Source organism: Xyrauchen texanus, chromosome 23 (genome assembly GCF_025860055.1).
Source record: "Xyrauchen texanus isolate HMW12.3.18 chromosome 23, RBS_HiC_50CHRs, whole genome shotgun sequence".
In the NCBI taxonomy this organism is placed as follows: domain Eukaryota; kingdom Metazoa; phylum Chordata; class Actinopteri; order Cypriniformes; family Catostomidae; genus Xyrauchen; species Xyrauchen texanus.
The window spans coordinates 19,479,208-19,499,003 of NC_068298.1; the positions used below are offsets into that span (position 1 = coordinate 19,479,208).

Below are 19,796 nucleotides of genomic sequence, written 5' to 3' on the forward strand. Positions count from 1 at the left end.
TAATATTATGTTTCTCTAGACTCCCATGTTTCCACCAGGGGAATTATGTTGTGGACTTTTGTGGATTGTGTCACTTGGTGAACTTTAATGATATTGCCCTCAAGGACATTTTTCATGCAGGCTTTAATGAGCCAGTCTGCTCCAAGACGCCTGGGAGTGGAGTCAATTGGACTCTTAACAATTCATTGATTTTGCCCTGCTTCTTAGTGGTTTGGCATTTACTGTGGGAGTGGTGCATGTGGATTCCAACTCTCATAAAGATAAGGAAGCCACTACATCAGAGTTCACTACCACATCTGCCATGTCAGAGTCTTCTGTCACTCTGACCTCACCACCATCCGAGTCCACCATGTCAGAGTCCACTGCCACAGACCACGAGAAAACGCCCATGCCTAACATTGACCACGAGCCCACGCCTGCCACAGACAAAGAGCTAGCGACTGAAGGCTCGTCCGTCTCAGAGCCAAAGCCAGTGCCTGAACCCTTGTCCATCCCAGAGCCAGTGTCTGAAGTCTTGACCATCCCAGAGCCCTGTCCTGAAGCCTCGTCCATCCCAGAGCCGGCGATTGAAGCCTCATCCATCCCAGAGCCGGCGCCTGAAGCCTCGGCCGTACCAGAGTTGGCGCCTGAAGCCTCGGCCGTACCAGAGTTGGCGCATGAAGCCTCAGTCGTCCCAGATCCGGCACACGAAGCCTCAGCCATCCCAGAGCCGGCGTCTGAAGCCTCGGCCATCCCAGAGCCGGCGCCTGAAGCCTCAGCTGTCAAATCTGCCTCGTCATTCAATGCTACAACGTCTGCCTCGTCATGGCATTTTGTCACACCTGCCATGCCAAGCCATGTCACGCCATGTCAAGCTGACACATCTGACCCACTATGCCAGGCCACCTTAATCCCTTGGTCTCTGCCTCCAGTGGCTCTGCCCCTTGTGTCTCTGCCTCCAGTGGCTCTGCCCCCTGTGTCTCTGCCTCCAGAGACTCCATCCCCTGAAAGTACAGCATGCAAAGCTGCCTCGCCGTGCCACGCCACCTTGTCAGACCCTGCTCCTCTGCCCTCGTCTGTCTCATCAGGCCATGCTCCTGGCCATCCACTGGATCCCTCCTGGCCTCCCGCCTGCTCCGCCCTGGTTCCTCCTGGTTTTTGGATTCTGCGCCAGCTCCTCCCTGGTCTCCTGATCCATGCCAGTCTCCAGGCCTTCCATCCGCTCCGCCCTGGTCTCCTGTTCCACCTGGGTATCCAGCTCCCTCTGGTCCACCATTGTCTCCAGCCCCATCTGGTCCCCTGTAGTCAAGGTCAAGGAACATCTACATTACAGAAATGTTCTCCAACTCCAACTATAGAACAGCTGTTAAATAAAAAATCTGATTCCCGACTGCCGTTTTTCACCAGACCTCTTATTTTAGAAAGGGGAACGCTTCATTAAAGGTGCAGTATGTAAGATTCAGAAACCCTTGTTATTAATGACACCTGTGGCCATTAAATGGACTGTAGCCAGCTATCTGTTGCTCGTGCACACACTCCATAGGGACACGAGCATCGGACAAAACATTGAGAATTTGAGACTGTATATTATATTTGACTCTCCAGTGCTGGAACAGGGCTAAAACAAAGTGTGGATATAAGTTTGGCTATGTGAGACTGTAGTTTGAAGTAATCACTTTTCTTTGCATGATACATTGACTGCATTTATATGATAGCCTATGTCGGTGTTAGCTAGCTAGCCAGTTTACCAATAACTGTTAGCTAAATTTGGTAAATGATTACAATAGCTGTTTATAAAATAGACTGTACATTATAAATATGTTGACACAATTCAGTATTGATGTGATTTTATCACAACTGTCATTTTTATATTTCGATGCACTATTGTTTTATAATAATAGAATGTATATATTTTCTGTATAACCAAGATACTTTATACTAATTAATGGGTCTTTTTGCATTATCTTGAACATTGCATCTAGCATTCATTTAATGTGTTATTGCAGTTTACCTTGCTGAATATATACAGATTAACATTGTTTATGACAGTTAATGTGCAGGCAAGATGAAGTTAGCTAAAAATTACACAGATCAATCCTTATGGCACTATATTTCACATGATATGCAGTTATGTAAGCTTACCTGTTCAATAAGAAGAACGCCAATTCAGGGTTGGATTTGATCCCCAAAACCGAACCAAGTTCCCCACAGGAATCAAATACCCTACCGATGTTCACTCTAGTTTTCGCTCGACCACGATCATGTTCCTGCTTAGCCAGACAGGATTCAGTAGATAAATGTTAATAATTTCTTTATTTTTTTGGCTTACTCAGAGATTGTGTTGTGCTGGGATCCGGACGTTTGCTGGATTCCATCACTAAGATAAAACCACCTAGTGTTGCATTTTGTTGTCACTGTTGAATAGCGTAAGAGAAGCTATTACTGTCTGATGCAAGGCTCTCGGGGGTGCACATAAATGTCACATCCTTTGGATTTTCCCGGCAAATGCAACCCGCTCCCTTTGCATGAAAATCTGTCTAAAGGCTTTAATATGCATCCTAAAAGTCTGGGAAGGGCCACATTGCCAAAAAAAAAGGTGAATATTACATGAAAATGGTTACATATTGCACTTTTAAATTCACAATTTGGCACAGAAAAGGGGTCCACCCTGTTTCACCAAGGTCCACCCAGTTGGAGTTTTCTGGCCTCGCCAATGTTCCAGAACTGACTATGTGCCACTATGTACATATAAGCTTACCTCATGTTTATGGTGAGAATGTCAAGATGTTGTTTTATAAATGTTTTTCACACTCTTCTTTAGATAAATGCATGTGTATCTTTTGAGCACCTGTTCACATGTATAACGACTGCTACTATAATCCTGTGTGTCCACTGCACTGCTTTATCTACAGAGTAATCAGATGGACTGGAAGCTTCTTCACTATGAGACAAATCCTATTACAGTAGACTATTCCCTCACTAATGCAGCAATTATAAAACAATCCATTTAGAGTGAACCATGATCTAGAGGAACATCAGTGCTGCCACTTTACGAGATTAAGGGACAGGTCCTTCAAAAATAGATCCTGTATTATCTCTCTCGTACTGCCACTGTTATAATTTGTACATTTTTGCAGAAGCACTAATTACTTGAAAGAATAATTAAATTAAAATAAACAGTTATATATATATATATATATATATATATATATATATATATATATTCAGTTTAAAGACATAAATTACTGAACAAAATGGACTGTTTTACTAGGATTTGGAACCTGCACTCCCATTCCCCCAGAGAGAATACAACTTGAGGTCAAAAACATATAACATCACAGAATCAACAGGGAGACAAAACATAATAAAGTTAATCCTACAACCTGCAACCTTAAATCTGTATAGTTCATACTGCAATAACCATGTGCAGTAAACAATAGTTCTTATCACACAAATGATTACATACAAACACATCATACTGTAACAGTCACTTTTCACTGGGCTATGTAAAGCATGGCTAGTATGACAAACTCCTCCACAATAGAGACCTCAAACAATGATATCTTTGAATTGGAGAGGGAATGATGGCAGGGTAGTTGGCAGGGTTCTCTGTCTCTCTATTAATTTCTCCTCTTTCACACAACCTACCTCATTCTATATTTGCATTTGAAAAAGGCATGAGGCTGTATGTGTGTGTGTCTTTTTCCGTGCTATCTTTACATGACCTTGGCATTACTTACCACATCACACTCCCCTCAGACACACAAAGCATTGTCAGCTTTTCCTGCTCTTTAAAAATTTACAGGTTTTGTGTGAAATTAAGGCTGCCTTTCCTTTGTTTACTAATCCATTTTGACTCTCTCGTGACATAAAAAAGCCTATGCCCTCTACACCCCCCAAACAAATATCTTAAAATGGTCTAAAACATATTTTTCAATGTTACAGACAGACAGACAGACAGACAGACAGACAGACAGACAGACAGACAGACAGACAGACAGACAGATAGATAGATAGATAGATAGATAGATAGATAGATAGATAGATAGATAGATAGATAGATAGATAGATAGATAGATAGATAGATAGATAGATAACCACTGACAGGTGAAGTGAATAACATTTATTATCTTGTTACAATGACAACTGTCAAGGAGGCTGGATATATTAGGCAGCAAGTCAGTTCTTGAATTTCATGTGTTGGAAGCAGGAAAAATGGGCAAGTGTAAGTACCAGAGCGACATTGACAAGGGCCAAATTGTGATGGCTTGATGACTGTGTCAGAGCATCTCCAAAACAGCAGGTCTTGAGAGGTGTTTCTGGTATACAGTGGTTAGTACCTACCAAAAGTGGTCCAAGGAAGGACAACTGGTGAACCGGCAACAAGCCCAAGGCTCACTAATGCGTGTGAGGTACGAAAGCTAGCCCGTCTGGTCCGATCCCACAGAAGACCTACTGTAGCACAAATTGCTGAAAAACGTAATGCTAGCCATGATAGGAAGGTGTCAGAACACACAGTGCATTGCAGCTTGCTGCGTATGGGGCTGCATGGTCGAAGAGTGCCCTTGCTGACGCCTGTCCATGCTGAAAGTGCCTACAATGAGCACGTGAGCATCAGAACTGGACCATGGAGCAATGGAAGAAGTTGGCCTGGTCTGATGAATCACGTTTTCTGGACAGGTGGGTGCGTGTGCATCGTTTACCTGGGAAAGAGATGGCAGCAGGATGCAGTATGGAAAGAAGGCAGGCCGGCAGAGGCAGTGTGATGCTCTGAGCAATGTTCTGCTGGGAAACCTTGGGTCCTAGCATTCATTTGGATGTTTCTTTGACACGTACCACCTACCTAAAGATTGTTGCAAACCACGTACACCCCTTCATGAGAACGGTATTCCCTGATGGCAGTATCCTCTTTCAGCAGGATAATGCACCATGCCACACCGCACGCATTGTTAGGAAGGGTTTGAGGAACATGACAAAGAGATCAAGATGTTGACTTGGCCTCTAAATTCCCCAGATCTCAATCCGATTGAGCATCTTTGGGATGTGCTGGACCAACAAGTCAGATCCATGGAGGATCCACCTCACAATCTACAGGACGTAAAGGATCTGCTGCTAACGGCTTGATGCCAGATACCACAGGACACCTTCAGAGGTTTTGTGGAGTCCATGCTTCGAAAGGTCAGAGCTGTTTTGGCAGCATGAGGGGAACCTACACAATATTAGGCAAGTGGTTTTAATTTTGTGGCTGATCAGTGTATATATATATATATATATATATATATATATATATATATATATATATATATATATTCTTAAAATTCTTAAAATCCCCCAAAATTAAAAATGTATACTGTGTATATTTATATATATTTGCAGTTACCTATCCATTGAGTCAAAGGGATCCTCAAAATATCAATTAAGGAGGCCTAGAATTCCCTATGAATTGCAAATAAGAGTTTTATATTCATCAAACTATTTAAACCAGTCCTGGGGGCTGAGCGTGAGTTATGAATTATTACTGGCAGTGCTACTGGGAGGATAGCCCACTAGGCTTGGTCTCCACACAGATGGTGTAAATATTAAATGTTACAAATTCTAGATATCCTGTTGACTGTTTACTCCATGGTCAGACCGATACATTTTTAGGTTACTACCAAGAGTGTCCCATTGGTCCTTTTAGTAGCTCAATTGGCAATATAGTACAACAAAGCAATCCTAGGTCTCATTATTTTTTTTTAAAACTTAATTTAAAGCTAATTCTCTTTCTCTGTGCTAATGAGGTAAAGGAGTAGGGGCAAGTTATTTAGTGGAAGTAATTTCCTTTAGATACAAACATAGCCAAAACACTGTATGCAAAGAAACATAACAGATACACATTAACAGGAAAACTCACAGCTCTCCAGCAAATTTGCCACAGCCAGAAAAGCATGTGTGTGATAAAAAAGAATGAGGAGAGAGACAGTGTAGGTTATGTAGCCAAAGACTTTACAAATGTGTGAATGTGTAAATACTAAAGCATGTGGCACATTGCCCTGCTGGTCAACCTGCTTCACCAGCTAGGTTTTGCTGGAGAAAAATATGACTAAGCTTGTCCACCAGCTAAACCAGCACTAAACCAGCAGTAGCCAGAATAAACCAGCCTAGACCAGCATGGAAACATTTTAGCCTCTACAGCTTCTCAATTTACACAACTTCCTCCATCCTTTGCTTACTCCAAGGGCATTATAACATATTCTGAGATACAGCTGTCAGCTTTCTTTTTCTTTTAGACTCGTGTTTCAATGACCAGCTTAGATCTGCTTTAGTTTCCCTGCATTTATCACTTCACCTCCACTTGTGGTTCTATACTATATGTAACAATTTAAATGAGATGAAAAAAGACAAGAGTGGACTCCTTTTCCTGGTGTTTACTAGTAATTTTAGAACTAGAACTTAGAATTGGTTAATATATATACAGGTGTGGGGGTGTTTTGGAAACACATCATTATTTTTTGGAAAAGCCATCTCTTTTGTATAGGTGTATATGACATAAAACCTTAGTATTCAGTTGTCCTATTTTGTATAGCTGGTCATTCTACTTTGCAAATATGCATGAAAATGACCTCAAACATAAATTATTTTTATACTTCTGCCTATATATAGTTTAGCTTATCAATGCATTTTATGCACTTCAAAAAGTTAAATGCCTAGTTTTATGTTTGTCTGAAAAATAATTTCATAAATTTATGCATCTGAAAAACACTTCAAAAAGGTGTCCCAAAATCACATGACATGCAAAACATGGTGTATTGGATGAGGGACTTAAAGTTATATTCTTTCCCCAAATATTTGTTAAAAAGCCAAGTCTGGATCATGAGTGTATTAACTGACTGTCAACAGTGTTACTCAAGTATTATCGCTTTAAACCTTTACAAGAATAAATTACAAAACATTATTCAATATTTTTGAAAATACATTTCCAAAGATACCCTGTGTCAGTAGTTCTAGGCCCTCTATGTTGAGTAAAGAATCTAAATGTTTAAAAACATTAACAATGTTACCGGCAACAATGTTTATGGTCAACAAAGTTACCAAGTAATATTCAGCTATGGGTCAACTATATTATCAGTCTAAATATTTTTGTTCATTAAAGTGTTTTTGATCAGAATTGTTGCTTTTGGTGAGTGGTCACATAATCTATTAAATCAGGTTGCTATGTTAATTCTTGGTATTTTCCAATAGTGTAAAAAAATTACAAAATTTGTCAGCAACCCAGTTGACATATGAAGACGCTAACATCATGCTTTTTAAGAAAAATATCCTAAACTAATCTACCCTGAGTTAGTCAACTAGCAAATACTATATACACTCACCTAAAGGATTATTAGGAACACCGTACTAATACTGTGTTTGACCCCCTTTCGCCTTCAGAACTGCCTTAATTCTACGTGGCATTGATTCAACAAGGTGCTGAAAGCATTCTTTAGAAATGTTGGCCCATATTGATAGGATAGCATCTTGCAGTTGATGGGAGATTTGTGGGATGTACATCCAGGGCACGAAGCTCCCGTTCCACCACATCCCAAAGATGCTCTATTGGGTTGAGATCTGGTGACTGTGGGGGCCATTTTAGTACAGTGAACTCATTGTCATGTTCAAGAAAACAATTTGAAATGATTGAAGCTTTGTGACATGGCGCATTATCCTGCTGGAAGTAGCCATCAGAGGATGGGTACATGGTGGCCATAAAGGGATGGACATGGTCAGAAACAATGCTCAGGTAGGCTGTGGCATTTAAACGATGCCCAATTGGCACTAAGGGGCCTAAAGTGTGCCAAGAAAACATCCCCCACACCATTACACCACCACCACCAGCCTGAACAGTGGTAACAAGGCATGATGGATCCATGTTCTCATTCTGTTTACGCCAAATTCTGACTCTACCATCTGAATGTCTCAACAGAAATCGAGACTCATCAGACCAGGCAACATTTTTCCAGTCTTCAACTGCCCAATTTTGGTGAGCTCTTGCAAATTGTAGCCTCTTTTTCCTATTTGTAGTGGAGATGAGTGGTACCCGGTGGGGTCTCCTGCTGTTGTAGCCCATCCGCCTCAAGGTTGTGCGTGTTGTGGCTTCACAAATGCTTTGCTGCATACCTCGGTTATAACGAGTGGTTATTTCAGGCAAAGTTGCTCTTCTATCAGCTTGAATCAATCAGCCCATTCTCCTCTGACCTCTAGCATCAACAAGGCATTTTCGCCCACAGGACTGCCGCATACTGGATGTTTTTCCCTTTTCACACCATTCTTTGTAAACCCTAGAAATGGTTGTGCGTGAAAATCCCAGTAACTGAGCAGATTGTGAAATACTCAGTCTGGCCCGTCTGGCACCAACAACCATGCCACGCTCAAAATTGCTTAAATCACCTTTCTTTCCCATTCTGACATTCAGTTTGGAGTTCAGGAGATTGTCTTGACCAGGACCACACCCCTAAATGCATTGAAGCAACTGCCATGTGATTGGTTGATTAGATAATTGCATTAATGAGAAATTGAACAGGTGTTCCTAATAATCCTTTAGGTGAGTGTATATTGCATTTCAAGGGTGCTTAATAAGATCATATTTGTGTTTTGGGGAAAACGTTAAAACATTTCTTCTCACTTTTAAGTGCCAAATATACCCCTAATTACAGAATGACCCTTTGGAGGTGAGGGCGTGGTTGAGCGAATAAGCGGTAAGGAGTTCCACCTGAGACAAATTGCTATTTATTACCATTTCTGTGTTTGCAATGAGAGATGGGGGAGATAAAAGAGGGCCCAGTCCACAGAGAGAGGGAGAGAGAGTTGCACACCAGAGACTGTGTTTGCATATTATAGAGTTTTTTGCTGAAAAGCAGACTTTTGGATTTTAAGTTTGAAACTCAAAAGTGATTACCATAATTTTTTTGGAATAAAACTCTGACTCACGTAGACTGTGGAAACCAGCTCCCACTTCCTCCTTATCCATCACAAAACAAACCTTGTCACACTGGTGCCGAAACCTGGTAGGAGGAAGATACACTGCTATGGAGTCTACTTCGACGCTCAAGGAAGACTTCCGAACCCCCATCAATCAGGCTAAATACCAGGCCCTCGTGGATCTGTGGGTGGAACAGCAGCAAAGGTTTGAGGTGCTCCCTCGAGGCCAAGAGGATGAATGAAGGGCGTTGCCACCGACCGGTGTCGCTGGATGAAGCAGTAGAGTTGGCGGAAGACCACTTAGCAGCGTATCCCAACCTTTTCCCTGCTCCCTCCCCTCCTTCCTTCCGACCTTTCCCATTACCCTGGAAATGGTGGAACATTCACCCAAAACCGGTTCCCCTGCCTCTGGGGTGCATTAACACTCTATAATATGCAAACACAGTCTCTGATGTGCAACTCTCTCTCCCTCTCTTTGTGGACTGGGTCCTCTTTTATCTCTGCCGTCTCACACTGCGAACACGAGTAATTAGTAGCAACTCGTCTCAGGTGGAACTCCTTACCGCTTTCTCTCCAGATGGGCACTCGACCACGCCTTCACCTCCACAGACCCTTACACTGTAGTAGGGCTGGGACGATTCATCGACGTAATCATCATCGATTACAAAAATACGTCGATTTGCATAACATGCGTCGGTGCATGGCAATGGAATAATTAAAATGTCATCACCCGGTTAAAGCATGGATTCCCCGAAGAACAAACTGCAGCTAAAAAAAACTTGCCCGTGGTGATCTAAAGCGTGGCAGTATTTTAGCCAGAGACCCAACGATGTGGTGCTGTGTAAGATATACAAATTGGAAATGGATTATCACAGCCGTACAACCGCCATGAATGAACACTTGAAGTGAAAGCATCCCGGATCGCTTGTCAAGACGGCAGCACCGTTAGTCCTGTTTACTTTTTGTCCCCACCCACCCAAACGTGATATAGTATTACAACACGTGTTTCTGTTAGTAGTAGTCACTTAAAATGTATTTTCTAAATGTTTCCTCATCGCCCTCTTGTTAAAAGTAATTTCTGCACCACGAGTAAATCTCGCACTATGTGACCAAAAAATGTCTGTTTTTAGCCACTGGCAAGTACATGTTAACATTTCACTCGCCAGTGATAGAGTTGTGTAGTGTCCGAGGCACCTTTACTGAATAAAAAGCAGTTGATTAAGAAGCTGGATTCAGCCTAGTATTTCCCTGCATGATGTCTCATGAGCGCGGAGGAAAAAGCACTTGTCTCATTCAATTGAGCATCTCAGGGAACCGCACCGCGGACGTCACAACAGCAGCTCTCTTGAGAGCGTGTAAAGATGAACCATTTGTCAAGTGCACTGATGCGCACGCCGTCTACAGAGGCGAGCGCAAAACTCCCGCGTAAATATAAACATGGTATAAACGGATTTGTTTTGTGAACGCAAAGTGCTCCAGTTTCACTTCACGGCCATGTAATGTCAAATAACCGTCGTCACTGTGGGTTTATTCACGCAGTTTAAAAATAGGCAGTGAGAGAGAGGAGATGCCCTGCTCTATTTCTGTGGAGATGATCAAATGCAAGAAACCTCAAAGTCTTCCTTCATGAGAAATAAGGGCTTGTGAGTTAATCAGAGAGTCTTAAAATAATGTGTGAAAGTGAAGAATTTAAGGCAGAAATATTTTACTATTGCATAATATAATATAATATAATATAATAGCTACAGGTTAGCTGGGTTACAAAAGAAGCAAAAGAAAACAAAACATTGAAATTTCAATGGATCAAAAGTAAATCAGACCAATAAGAGAGATATATTTTAGTTATTTAGACATATTTTGATAATTAAACATTTTTTATAAATAATTATAGTCATTCATACGTTTTTGAAGCCTGAAAAGGAAATCATATTGCCTTATTTTATTATATGACCCAAGCTAAATTTGTATATATGACTTTGGTGTGTCCATGAAGCACACATAGTGAGTTTGTATGGTAATTAATCATCATATTCGTGAAACACCTTAAACAGAAAATGAATCATCATAGTCCTAAAACAGTAATCATAGTCATAATCGCAATTATTTGTTTGAAAATTAATTGTCAGCCAAATTTCACGATCGTGACTCCTAATTTTGATTATTAGGTTCCTACCTTGTGAAATGTTTCTTTTACTGAGAGTTGATTAAGAATACACAAGTTTTAGTTATTATTGTTAGAAAAACATTTAAGTGTTACTCAAATTGCACAAATTTTACTGTAAAATAATTTTATGTTTGACTGCTAAACTCGAGGTTGCACAATGTTTTGATATTCCTCCTGAATGTGACTTGAAATTTACATTTTGTTTAATTTATTTTGTTGTTGGATTGCTAAATGTAGATTGCACATTCCTTTCGAATTGAACATGTTCTTTCTTAAAATCTCTCCAAAATAAAATTTAAGTAATCTACATTTAGCAATCCACCAACAAAATAAATTAAACAAATGTAAAATTCAAGTCACTTTCAGGAGTAATATCAAAACATCGTGCAACCTCGAGTTTAGCAGTCCAACATAAAATCTCTCAAAAATAAAATGAATGTTGGACTGTAAAATGGAGATTACCAGTTAAAACAGGGCTATTTTTGTTGCAGAATAATACCCTGCAGTGCACACTTTGTATCTTGTACATTTGTTTGTGTTTAAGAGAAGATCATTTATTAAAATATTGAAATATTAATGAGACAAGTTTTTTATATTTATTTTGGGTTACTTCATTGTTATATTAATCAAGAAATAATAATACAAAATCTTTAGAAAAATCTGCAAATTAGTTGTTATATTAATCGACTAATTGAAAAAAATAATCGTTAGATTAATCGATATAACAATTATCATTAGGTGCAGCCCTACACTGCAGTGATTTCCTGAAAAATTAGGTTTAGGTAGTCGGCTCACCTGCACACGCTGCAGACAAAACACTGTGGATGATATGTGCGTCCCAGAGCAGAGACCACCTCCCCTGAGATAAAGTCCCCACAGCTGTCACATTTTGTGCCATACAGCCGCTGGTAGTCTGTTGTGCAGATGTATTCACCACTCTTCTGGAAGAATCCAGAGTGTGCCAAGTCACAGCCACACACTGGAAGACAAAATGAGAGAGAACAATATGAGAACAGCAGCTAAGACCATATAGTGTTCAAGTTCAGTTGCTTAAAATCTACTGTTCACAGTTTTGGCCTTTTGCCTTTAAATCTGCAGTACAGTTGAGAGGGAGAATAAATGACACAGAGAAAAGAGGGGGAATGAGATTTCGAAATGTTGCAAGGTTTATTCGAAGTTTTGATCTCTACAGACATCTTTACAAACATATGCAGAAAGTCATTTGATTCCTTACAGAAGGAAGATGTCAAGTTTACAGTGTATTCAAGAAGAGACTCATTTTTAAAGATACTTTCATGCATATGTAAACAGTCAACAGCTGCAGAACCAATTACAGTTTATTAGGGCCTGATTTCCTTTAGTGTGCAGATATTTAAGTTGCTGTGCAGTCCAGAATTGGAGGCAACACATAAACACCAGTTTTCACAGATGCTAGTGTTTGTTACCGGGGTCCCTCTGGGCCCAGCCTAAAAAAATTGTGCACTGTATTGAAAAGCATAATTTTATCTTTAAATACAGGATGATCCAGTATTTTACAGTACTGGTAGCAACTCCAATGATGCACATCCTTAAAGCTTTGAATCAGGACAGTTCAGTATCTTCTTCTATCTTTTGTGACTCAGCACACTAGCACAAAATCCCTCAGAAAAAGAACAGAGAAAGAACACCATCCCAGCAACATTAGAACAAAAGCAGAAACTTAGTTCAGATGTCAAGGTGAGGTCTGTGATTGGCTTGCTGAAGTGATTGCTGATATCTGCACTGACAAGAGCAGTCTGAGAGTGATGAGACAACTAGGGATGTCGCGATTATACGGTTTTACTATTAACAGAGATTAAAAATGTCACAGTTAATTTAATTGTAAGAATTTACATTCCACAGTTAAAAACCATAAAATGCTTTATTTATATGTGACAAAAATATTATATATAATGTATACATATATAATATACAAGAGTTATTCATAAGATTTTGTAAGCCTATATGTGAAAAACTCTTGTGCACGTGTGGGTAGTGGAGTTGTTGCTATGGTTACGGATGGTGACCGCATGGTGCTTGGCCTGGTGTCGTGGACTGAAAGTGAACTTTCAATTCAGGTGAAACTAGGGCTACTACACAAACTCCAAAATGTAAGAGAGGAATTCCATCTACCAGTCTCATATCCATCAAAAAAAGCAACTTAAATAGGCTGTTTAGGAGCATTTAAATGACTGACTGAAGATGACAGATGTAAATTACAGAATTCATAGAAAGATACACATCCTACACATGGAACAGGATGTTCCACAAGTCATCTAACAACAAAAGTTTAATATTTTTAGCTGATTTTATTTTAGGTGATTTTAAAGAGATAAATAACAAAATGAATTTTTTTTGTAATGTTTAAGTGTGCAAACAGCACGCGGTGCATTGCATGTAGTTACAATCAGTGAGTAAGCTTTTGCATCTTTTGAAAAGTTGCGTCATAAATCCTTATGTGGAGTTGAGGGCTTGGTTGAGTGTTCGTCTGGGAATAGAGGAAGCAGTAATCGTTTTCACCTTTAGATAAATTGCTGGTAATGGCTGTTTCTTTGTTCGCAATGAGAGACAGAGGAAATAAAAGGGGCCAGACCTCAGAGTGAGAGAGAGAGAGAGAGAGAGATAGACAGAGAGAGAGCCCAGCTGAAGCTACGAGTGTTGGCCACTGCTAGTCCCACTATATATAGCGTTTGAGTGTTAACATTAACAATAACCGATGGTAGGTCACATGGGATAGGGGAAAATACTAAGCCATGCACCCCCTGCCTTCTATTGGCCGGGCATTCATGGGGATGTTATGGTGTATCCACCTGCTGCCCCAAAAGCGCCACTGCGCCCCCTTCCGTTGATCAAGGTTCCTTTCGAACGATTTGACATTGACCTCATCTGGCCATTAGAAAGGTCAGCAAGTGGGCATCGCTTTGCATTAGTCCTGGTGGATTATGCAAAGCAATATCTGGAAGCAGTGCCGCTGCACAACATCTCAACATGTAGTATTGTGGAGGCACTCTTCAAAATTATCTCCCGAGTGGAGATTCCAAAAGAAATCATCCCTGATCAGGTCACGGCTTTTATGCCACGTACACAATGCAAGCTGTATAAATTATGATAAAATGTATTGGGTATTAAATCGTTTCGGACAAGCATGTACCATCCACAAATAGACACTTGGTCGAATTATTTAATAAAACCTTAAAGAAAATGATTCGAAAGTTCATGCACGAAGATGCAAAGAACTGGGATAAGTGGCTCAAACCTCTGTTACTTGCAGTGCAAAAGGTTCCACAAGCTTCTACTGGGATTTCACCATTTGAATTGTTATATGGACGTAAGCCCTGTGGCGTGTTAGACGTCATGAAGGTAAATTGGGAGGAGAGACCTTCACACAGCAAAAATGAAATTCAATACACTCTTGACCTGAGAGCAAAACTCCACACACTGGGGTGACTATCACAGGAGAATTTGCTACAGGCACAAGAACGTCAGTCCCAGCTGTATAACAGGGGAGCTCAGCTACGGAAGTTTGCACAGGGAGATAAAGTACTTGTATTGCTGCCCATATCGAGTTTGAAAATACTTGCAAAGTGGCAAGGGCCCTTTGAGGTCACACGGCGAGTTGGGGAAGTTGACTATGAGATAAATAAACAGATAGGGTCAGGGCACATCAGATTAACCACCTCAACCTACTAAAACCATGGAGAGAGGTGATCTAAAAGCCAATCAGTTCACCCCGGTACCTTGTGAAGACCACCTCTTGCTGTCACAATGTAGCGTTAGAAAGGAAGTCATGAGAGCTGGATCTAGGTGCAGCGAAATAGCATTTAATAATGTAAACAAAGTTCAGATTAACAGGGTAATCACAGGAACAAAAGAAACATCCACGATGGGAGAAACATAGGAACAGAGAAAACATCTACGACAGGACTGGGTCAATGAACAGGAGGTCAATACATATAACTACATTCAACAACTGACAATACTGAACAGAAATCAGGGCCTTAAATACACAAAGACTAATGAGAACATTAAACACAGGTGAGGAACAATGAGGGACAGCTGGCAGTGATAAGAGCAGGGAATTATGGGAAGTGTAGTCCGGGAACAGATGACAGGGGAGAAACACAGGGCAGACAACAGTGAATAGTGACACTGACAGGTTGCAAAATAATTTATCTGATGTGTTCTCGCCTCTCCCCGGCTGCATGAATCTCATAAAATACCACATCGTGACAACCCCATGGGTAGTGGTACGTAGTCATCCCTAAAACTTAGAACACAAGAAACGTAGTATGGGAAGAATAAAAGGCCATGTTTTATATGTGTTGGCTTGGTCCGATTCTGTGTGGATTATAGGAAAGTTAATGCGGTGTCAAAATTTGAAGCTTATCCAATGCTTTGTGTTGATGAACTGCTCGATTGGTTGGGCACGGATCACTTTTATTCGACATTGGATTATAAAAAGGGTTATTGGCAGATCCTCTTAACGCTACTGTCCTGTGAAAAAACGGGTTTACACCAATTTGTGACCCTTCCATTAGGTTTGTTTGGGGCCCCGGCTATGTTTCAGCGTCTTAGACCGCACGCTGCGTATGCCATTGCCTATATGGATGATATTATTATTTATTAATAAATGATTGGCAGCTGCATATGTAGCATCTGGGGGCCATTCTGAGGTTGCTGTGACAAGCGGGGCTCACAGCAAACCAGAAGAAGTGTGCAGTTGGGCGGGTGGAGGTACGGTATCTGGGGTTCCACTTGGTTCATGGTCAGGTGCGGCCGCAAATTGATAAAACTGACGCAATTGCGACCTGCCCGAGACCCATGACCAAAAAGGAGGTGAGACAGTTATTGGGGCTGGCTATTATCAAAGGGTTGTATCTAATTATTTGGACGTCACCAGCACACTTAGTGTTTTCACTAAAAAGGGAGCTGCGGACCCGGTCCAGTGGAGGGAGCCATGCCAACAAGCATTCATGCAAGTAAAATCTGCACTTTGTGGCGGGCCGCTTCTGCATTCGCCTGACTTCACTCTCCCTTTTGTTTTGTAGACAGACGCATTGGACAGGGGGCTGTGTGCGGTACTGTCCCAAGTGTTGGAGGGGGAGGAGTGCCCGGTGCTGTACATTAGTCAGAAGCTCTCTATGAGAGAGACGAAGTACAGCACCCTAGATAAGGTGTGCTTGGCCATCAAGTGAGCGGTCCTCACTCTCCACTACTATATGTTGGGACAAGCATTCATCCTCTGTTCAGACCATGCCCTGCTCCAATGGCTCCACAGCATGAAGGATACCAATGCCCGAATCACCCATTGGTATCTGGCACTCCAGCCATTTAAGTTTGAGGTGATCCACAGGCAGGGGGTGCAGATGGCTGTCGCAGACTTCCTCTCCAGAAAGGGGAGGGGAGTTGTCAGGCCGGACAGTTCCCCTGGCCTGAGTCGGACGGTGAGGGTCTGTGGAAACAGGGGCGTGGTCAAGCATTTGTTTGGGGAGAGAGGAAGCGGTAAGGGTTTTCACATGAGATGAATAGCTGGTAATGGCTGTTTCTTTTTTCGCAGTGAGAGAAATAAAAGTGACCAGACCTAAGAGTGAGAGAGAAAGAGCCAAGCTGAAGCTACGAGTGTGTTGGCCACTGCCTGTCCTACTATATATAGAAATTGAATGTTTTGTGTGAAACTTTACCATTACGCAGTCAAGCAAACGTGTTTTTGTGTGAAGACAAATTTACCTTTGAGTTTGATTCGTCGTCTTCCGCATCTTCATACCTTGAACTTTGTTACACCTTATTATTTTAAGCATTGCTTCTGTACAAATTCACCACATTCAACAATAAATGTAATTTATTTTCATTATCGGACATTAAATTGCCTGCTGTAAGCAATGTTCCCATTATTATGCATAGTCCACAGGTTTATTTGTGAGGTGCTGTGGACAGTATTTTTATTGAGTCTGTTGCCGATTCTTTATGTTGAGATGTCTGTCAGACAATGGATTGCTTTAATAAAATGTTGCATAAGAAAAAACTGTTTGTTGCCATGAACAACATGTTGCGTACCCACAATAATGTAACATTTACACTCTAATCTCTATTTTTCTCAAAGGGTAATCTAACAAAAACTAAAACAGCGGCATCCCTTGAGACAACAGCCACAGTTTCTCCAACACAATTACAAGCCAAAGACATCTAAAGCCTTGCGTGGGGTATTACGAGCAAAAGACATCTAAAGCCTTGCGTGGGGTATTACAAGCAAAAGACATCTAAAGCCTTGTGTGGTGTAGCAGGTACTGAAAAACAGGGGTAGGATGACAGCAAAAACATAGGTTACACTGAAGCTGTCATATACATTCTCAAAAAACTTGCTCAGATATCATTACAACATGTAAATTGTAAATAGTCTGCACTTATATAATGCCTTTTTAACCTTAACGGTATTCAAAGCACTTTACACTGTGACTCATTCACCCATTCCCACACACACATTCATACACCAATGGTGGCAGAGCTGCCATGCAAGGCGCTAGCCTGCCATTGGGAGCAACTTGGGGTTCAGTGTCTTGCCCAAGGACACTTTGGCATGTGGGCCAGTAATTGAACCACCAACCCTGCAATTAGTGGCCAACCTGCTCTACCGCCTGAGCCACAGCCGCCCCAACATGTACAACTAATCCTAAACAATAAACTAACTTAGACATCCATCCTCTACAATGGTGGCATTTTTATTGATCCCCATGGCATACAGCCTGATAATTAGGTGTTAATGGGCAACTGATAATAGTTTGAGGAACATCTTCATGAGGAATGTGTTAAAGTACATAATGAGCTTCAGTAACATGCTATCATGTGCTGACATATACATTGTTGTTCTTGGCAGATACTTATAAAATCTTTTAACATTAATTTACTTAAACTGATAGTTAAGAGAACAAATTGATACTCACCAAGTATTTAAAAAAATGGTCTATCAGATGGTAATAGAATTGCAGTACAACGTGACATACAGTATGTCATGGTATTGATTGCTATACTTCGTGGTACATGTCCTAACATGGTATCACTATAGTAAATGTCCAAAAACACAATACACTATGATACATGCCCAAAAAACATGGTATCATGGTACCTGTCCATAAACATGGTGTTGTTATGGTTTATGTCCAAAAAAACATGGTATCACTATTTTACATGTCTGAAAAATATGGTATTGCGATAGTACAAGTACATGTCCAAAAAACATGGTATCACTATGGTACAAAAAAACAGTGTATTACCATAATACATACAGTATAATGGCATTCTAATTTATATAACCCAAGCAAGAAAACGTGCGATCAATATAAAAGCAACAAGTTTGATGCAACAAACTCATGAAGACGTAATAGGCTATTCCTTTTAATTTCTCTTTAATTTTAATTTTCAAGCAGATGCAACTTTTCTTGATACAACAATACAGTATAAAGAACATTTACATTTACATTTATGCATTTGGCAGACGCTTTTATCCAAAGTGACTTACAGTGCCCTTACTACAGGGACAATCCCCCCGGAGCAACCTGGAGTTAAGTGCCTTGCTCACGGACACAATGGTGGTGGCTGTGGGGATCGAACCAACAACCTTCTGCTTAGCAGTGCAGTGCTTTAGCCCACTACGCCGCCACCACTCCAACTATATCTTACTTGTTAGAAAACTACCCAAGGCTATGATGTCTTTGTGACACATCATCTAGCACAGCAAGAACATTATAAAAACATACAAAGTAATATTATAAGCATTTTTCTTAAATATACAAATACTAATGCAATAAAATAATAGGTTAACACTACTTTAACATTCTTATATTTGCATATTGCATTATGGCTCAAAAAGTGCATGCTCAAAAACATGATATCGCTATGTTACATGTCCTAAACACATGGTATCACTGTATGGTATATGCCCAAAAGCTTGGTATTACTATCGTAACAAGTCCAAAACATGGTACCATGATACCATAATTGTTATTGACGTTAGTCCCACATATTTACTTTTTCAAGCCTCTGCTTATGGGGACAGATACAAGTAACCCACAATCAAACTGATCAAACTTTCCGTGCTAGTGTTCAGTGTAATCCCGCTTATCTCAACTGGAATCACATGGCATACTGTTACTACTTCATGCTCACACTTACGCTCTCTCTCTCTCTCTCTCTCTCTCTCTCTCTCTCTCTCTCTCTCTCTCTCTCTCTCTCTCTCTCTCTCTCTCTCTCTCTCTCACACAGTCCTCGGCATCCATCATTCCTGCACTGACAGCTGTTATTGGCCCACAGAATTAGAAATGATTGCCTTTGCAAAATGCGTTACTGTAAATCATTAATTCAATGTCACGTTCCCTCGTAAGTCATTTGTGTGTCATATAAGTTGTCTTGCACTGTAAGCCACAAGGATAGAAAAAGTGCTTTGAGGTGCCTGATGGTGTGAAACTTTAACATGTCATTAGGAGTAATAACAGCAAAATAGATGAATAAATATGATGCTTACTGATTATTATAAAGCTTGTTTGTTTCTGATTGGTTGGCAATGGATTGAAATAAACATGCTATGCTATCCTGATGCTATCAGTATGACACTGAAACCTAAATGAATGGATATAATTTTAACCCCAAATGGAACCAGGATCTTAAGACAGAGTAGAGAGCACTAATTTTAACTACTAGAATAGAC

At 40.7% G+C, this 19,796-nt stretch overlaps 1 protein-coding gene across 6 annotated transcripts in view; it reads right to left on the minus strand.

Annotated features, from left to right (window-relative positions):
• The window catches only part of LOC127663127 (actin-binding LIM protein 3-like), a 105,777-nt gene that overhangs the window by 46,424 nt on the left and 39,557 nt on the right, over positions 1-19,796 (minus strand). For all 6 annotated transcript variants that reach the window (XR_007972966.1, XR_007972968.1, XR_007972967.1 and 3 more), the window contains exon 3: positions 11,876-12,059. Coding sequence is in view for 1 of the 6 variants with exons in the window: in XM_052154596.1 (XP_052010556.1) it covers positions 11,876-12,059 (184 nt within the window). In the remaining 5 variants the exon portion in view is untranslated. The remainder of the gene's footprint in view (positions 1-11,875; positions 12,060-19,796) is intronic.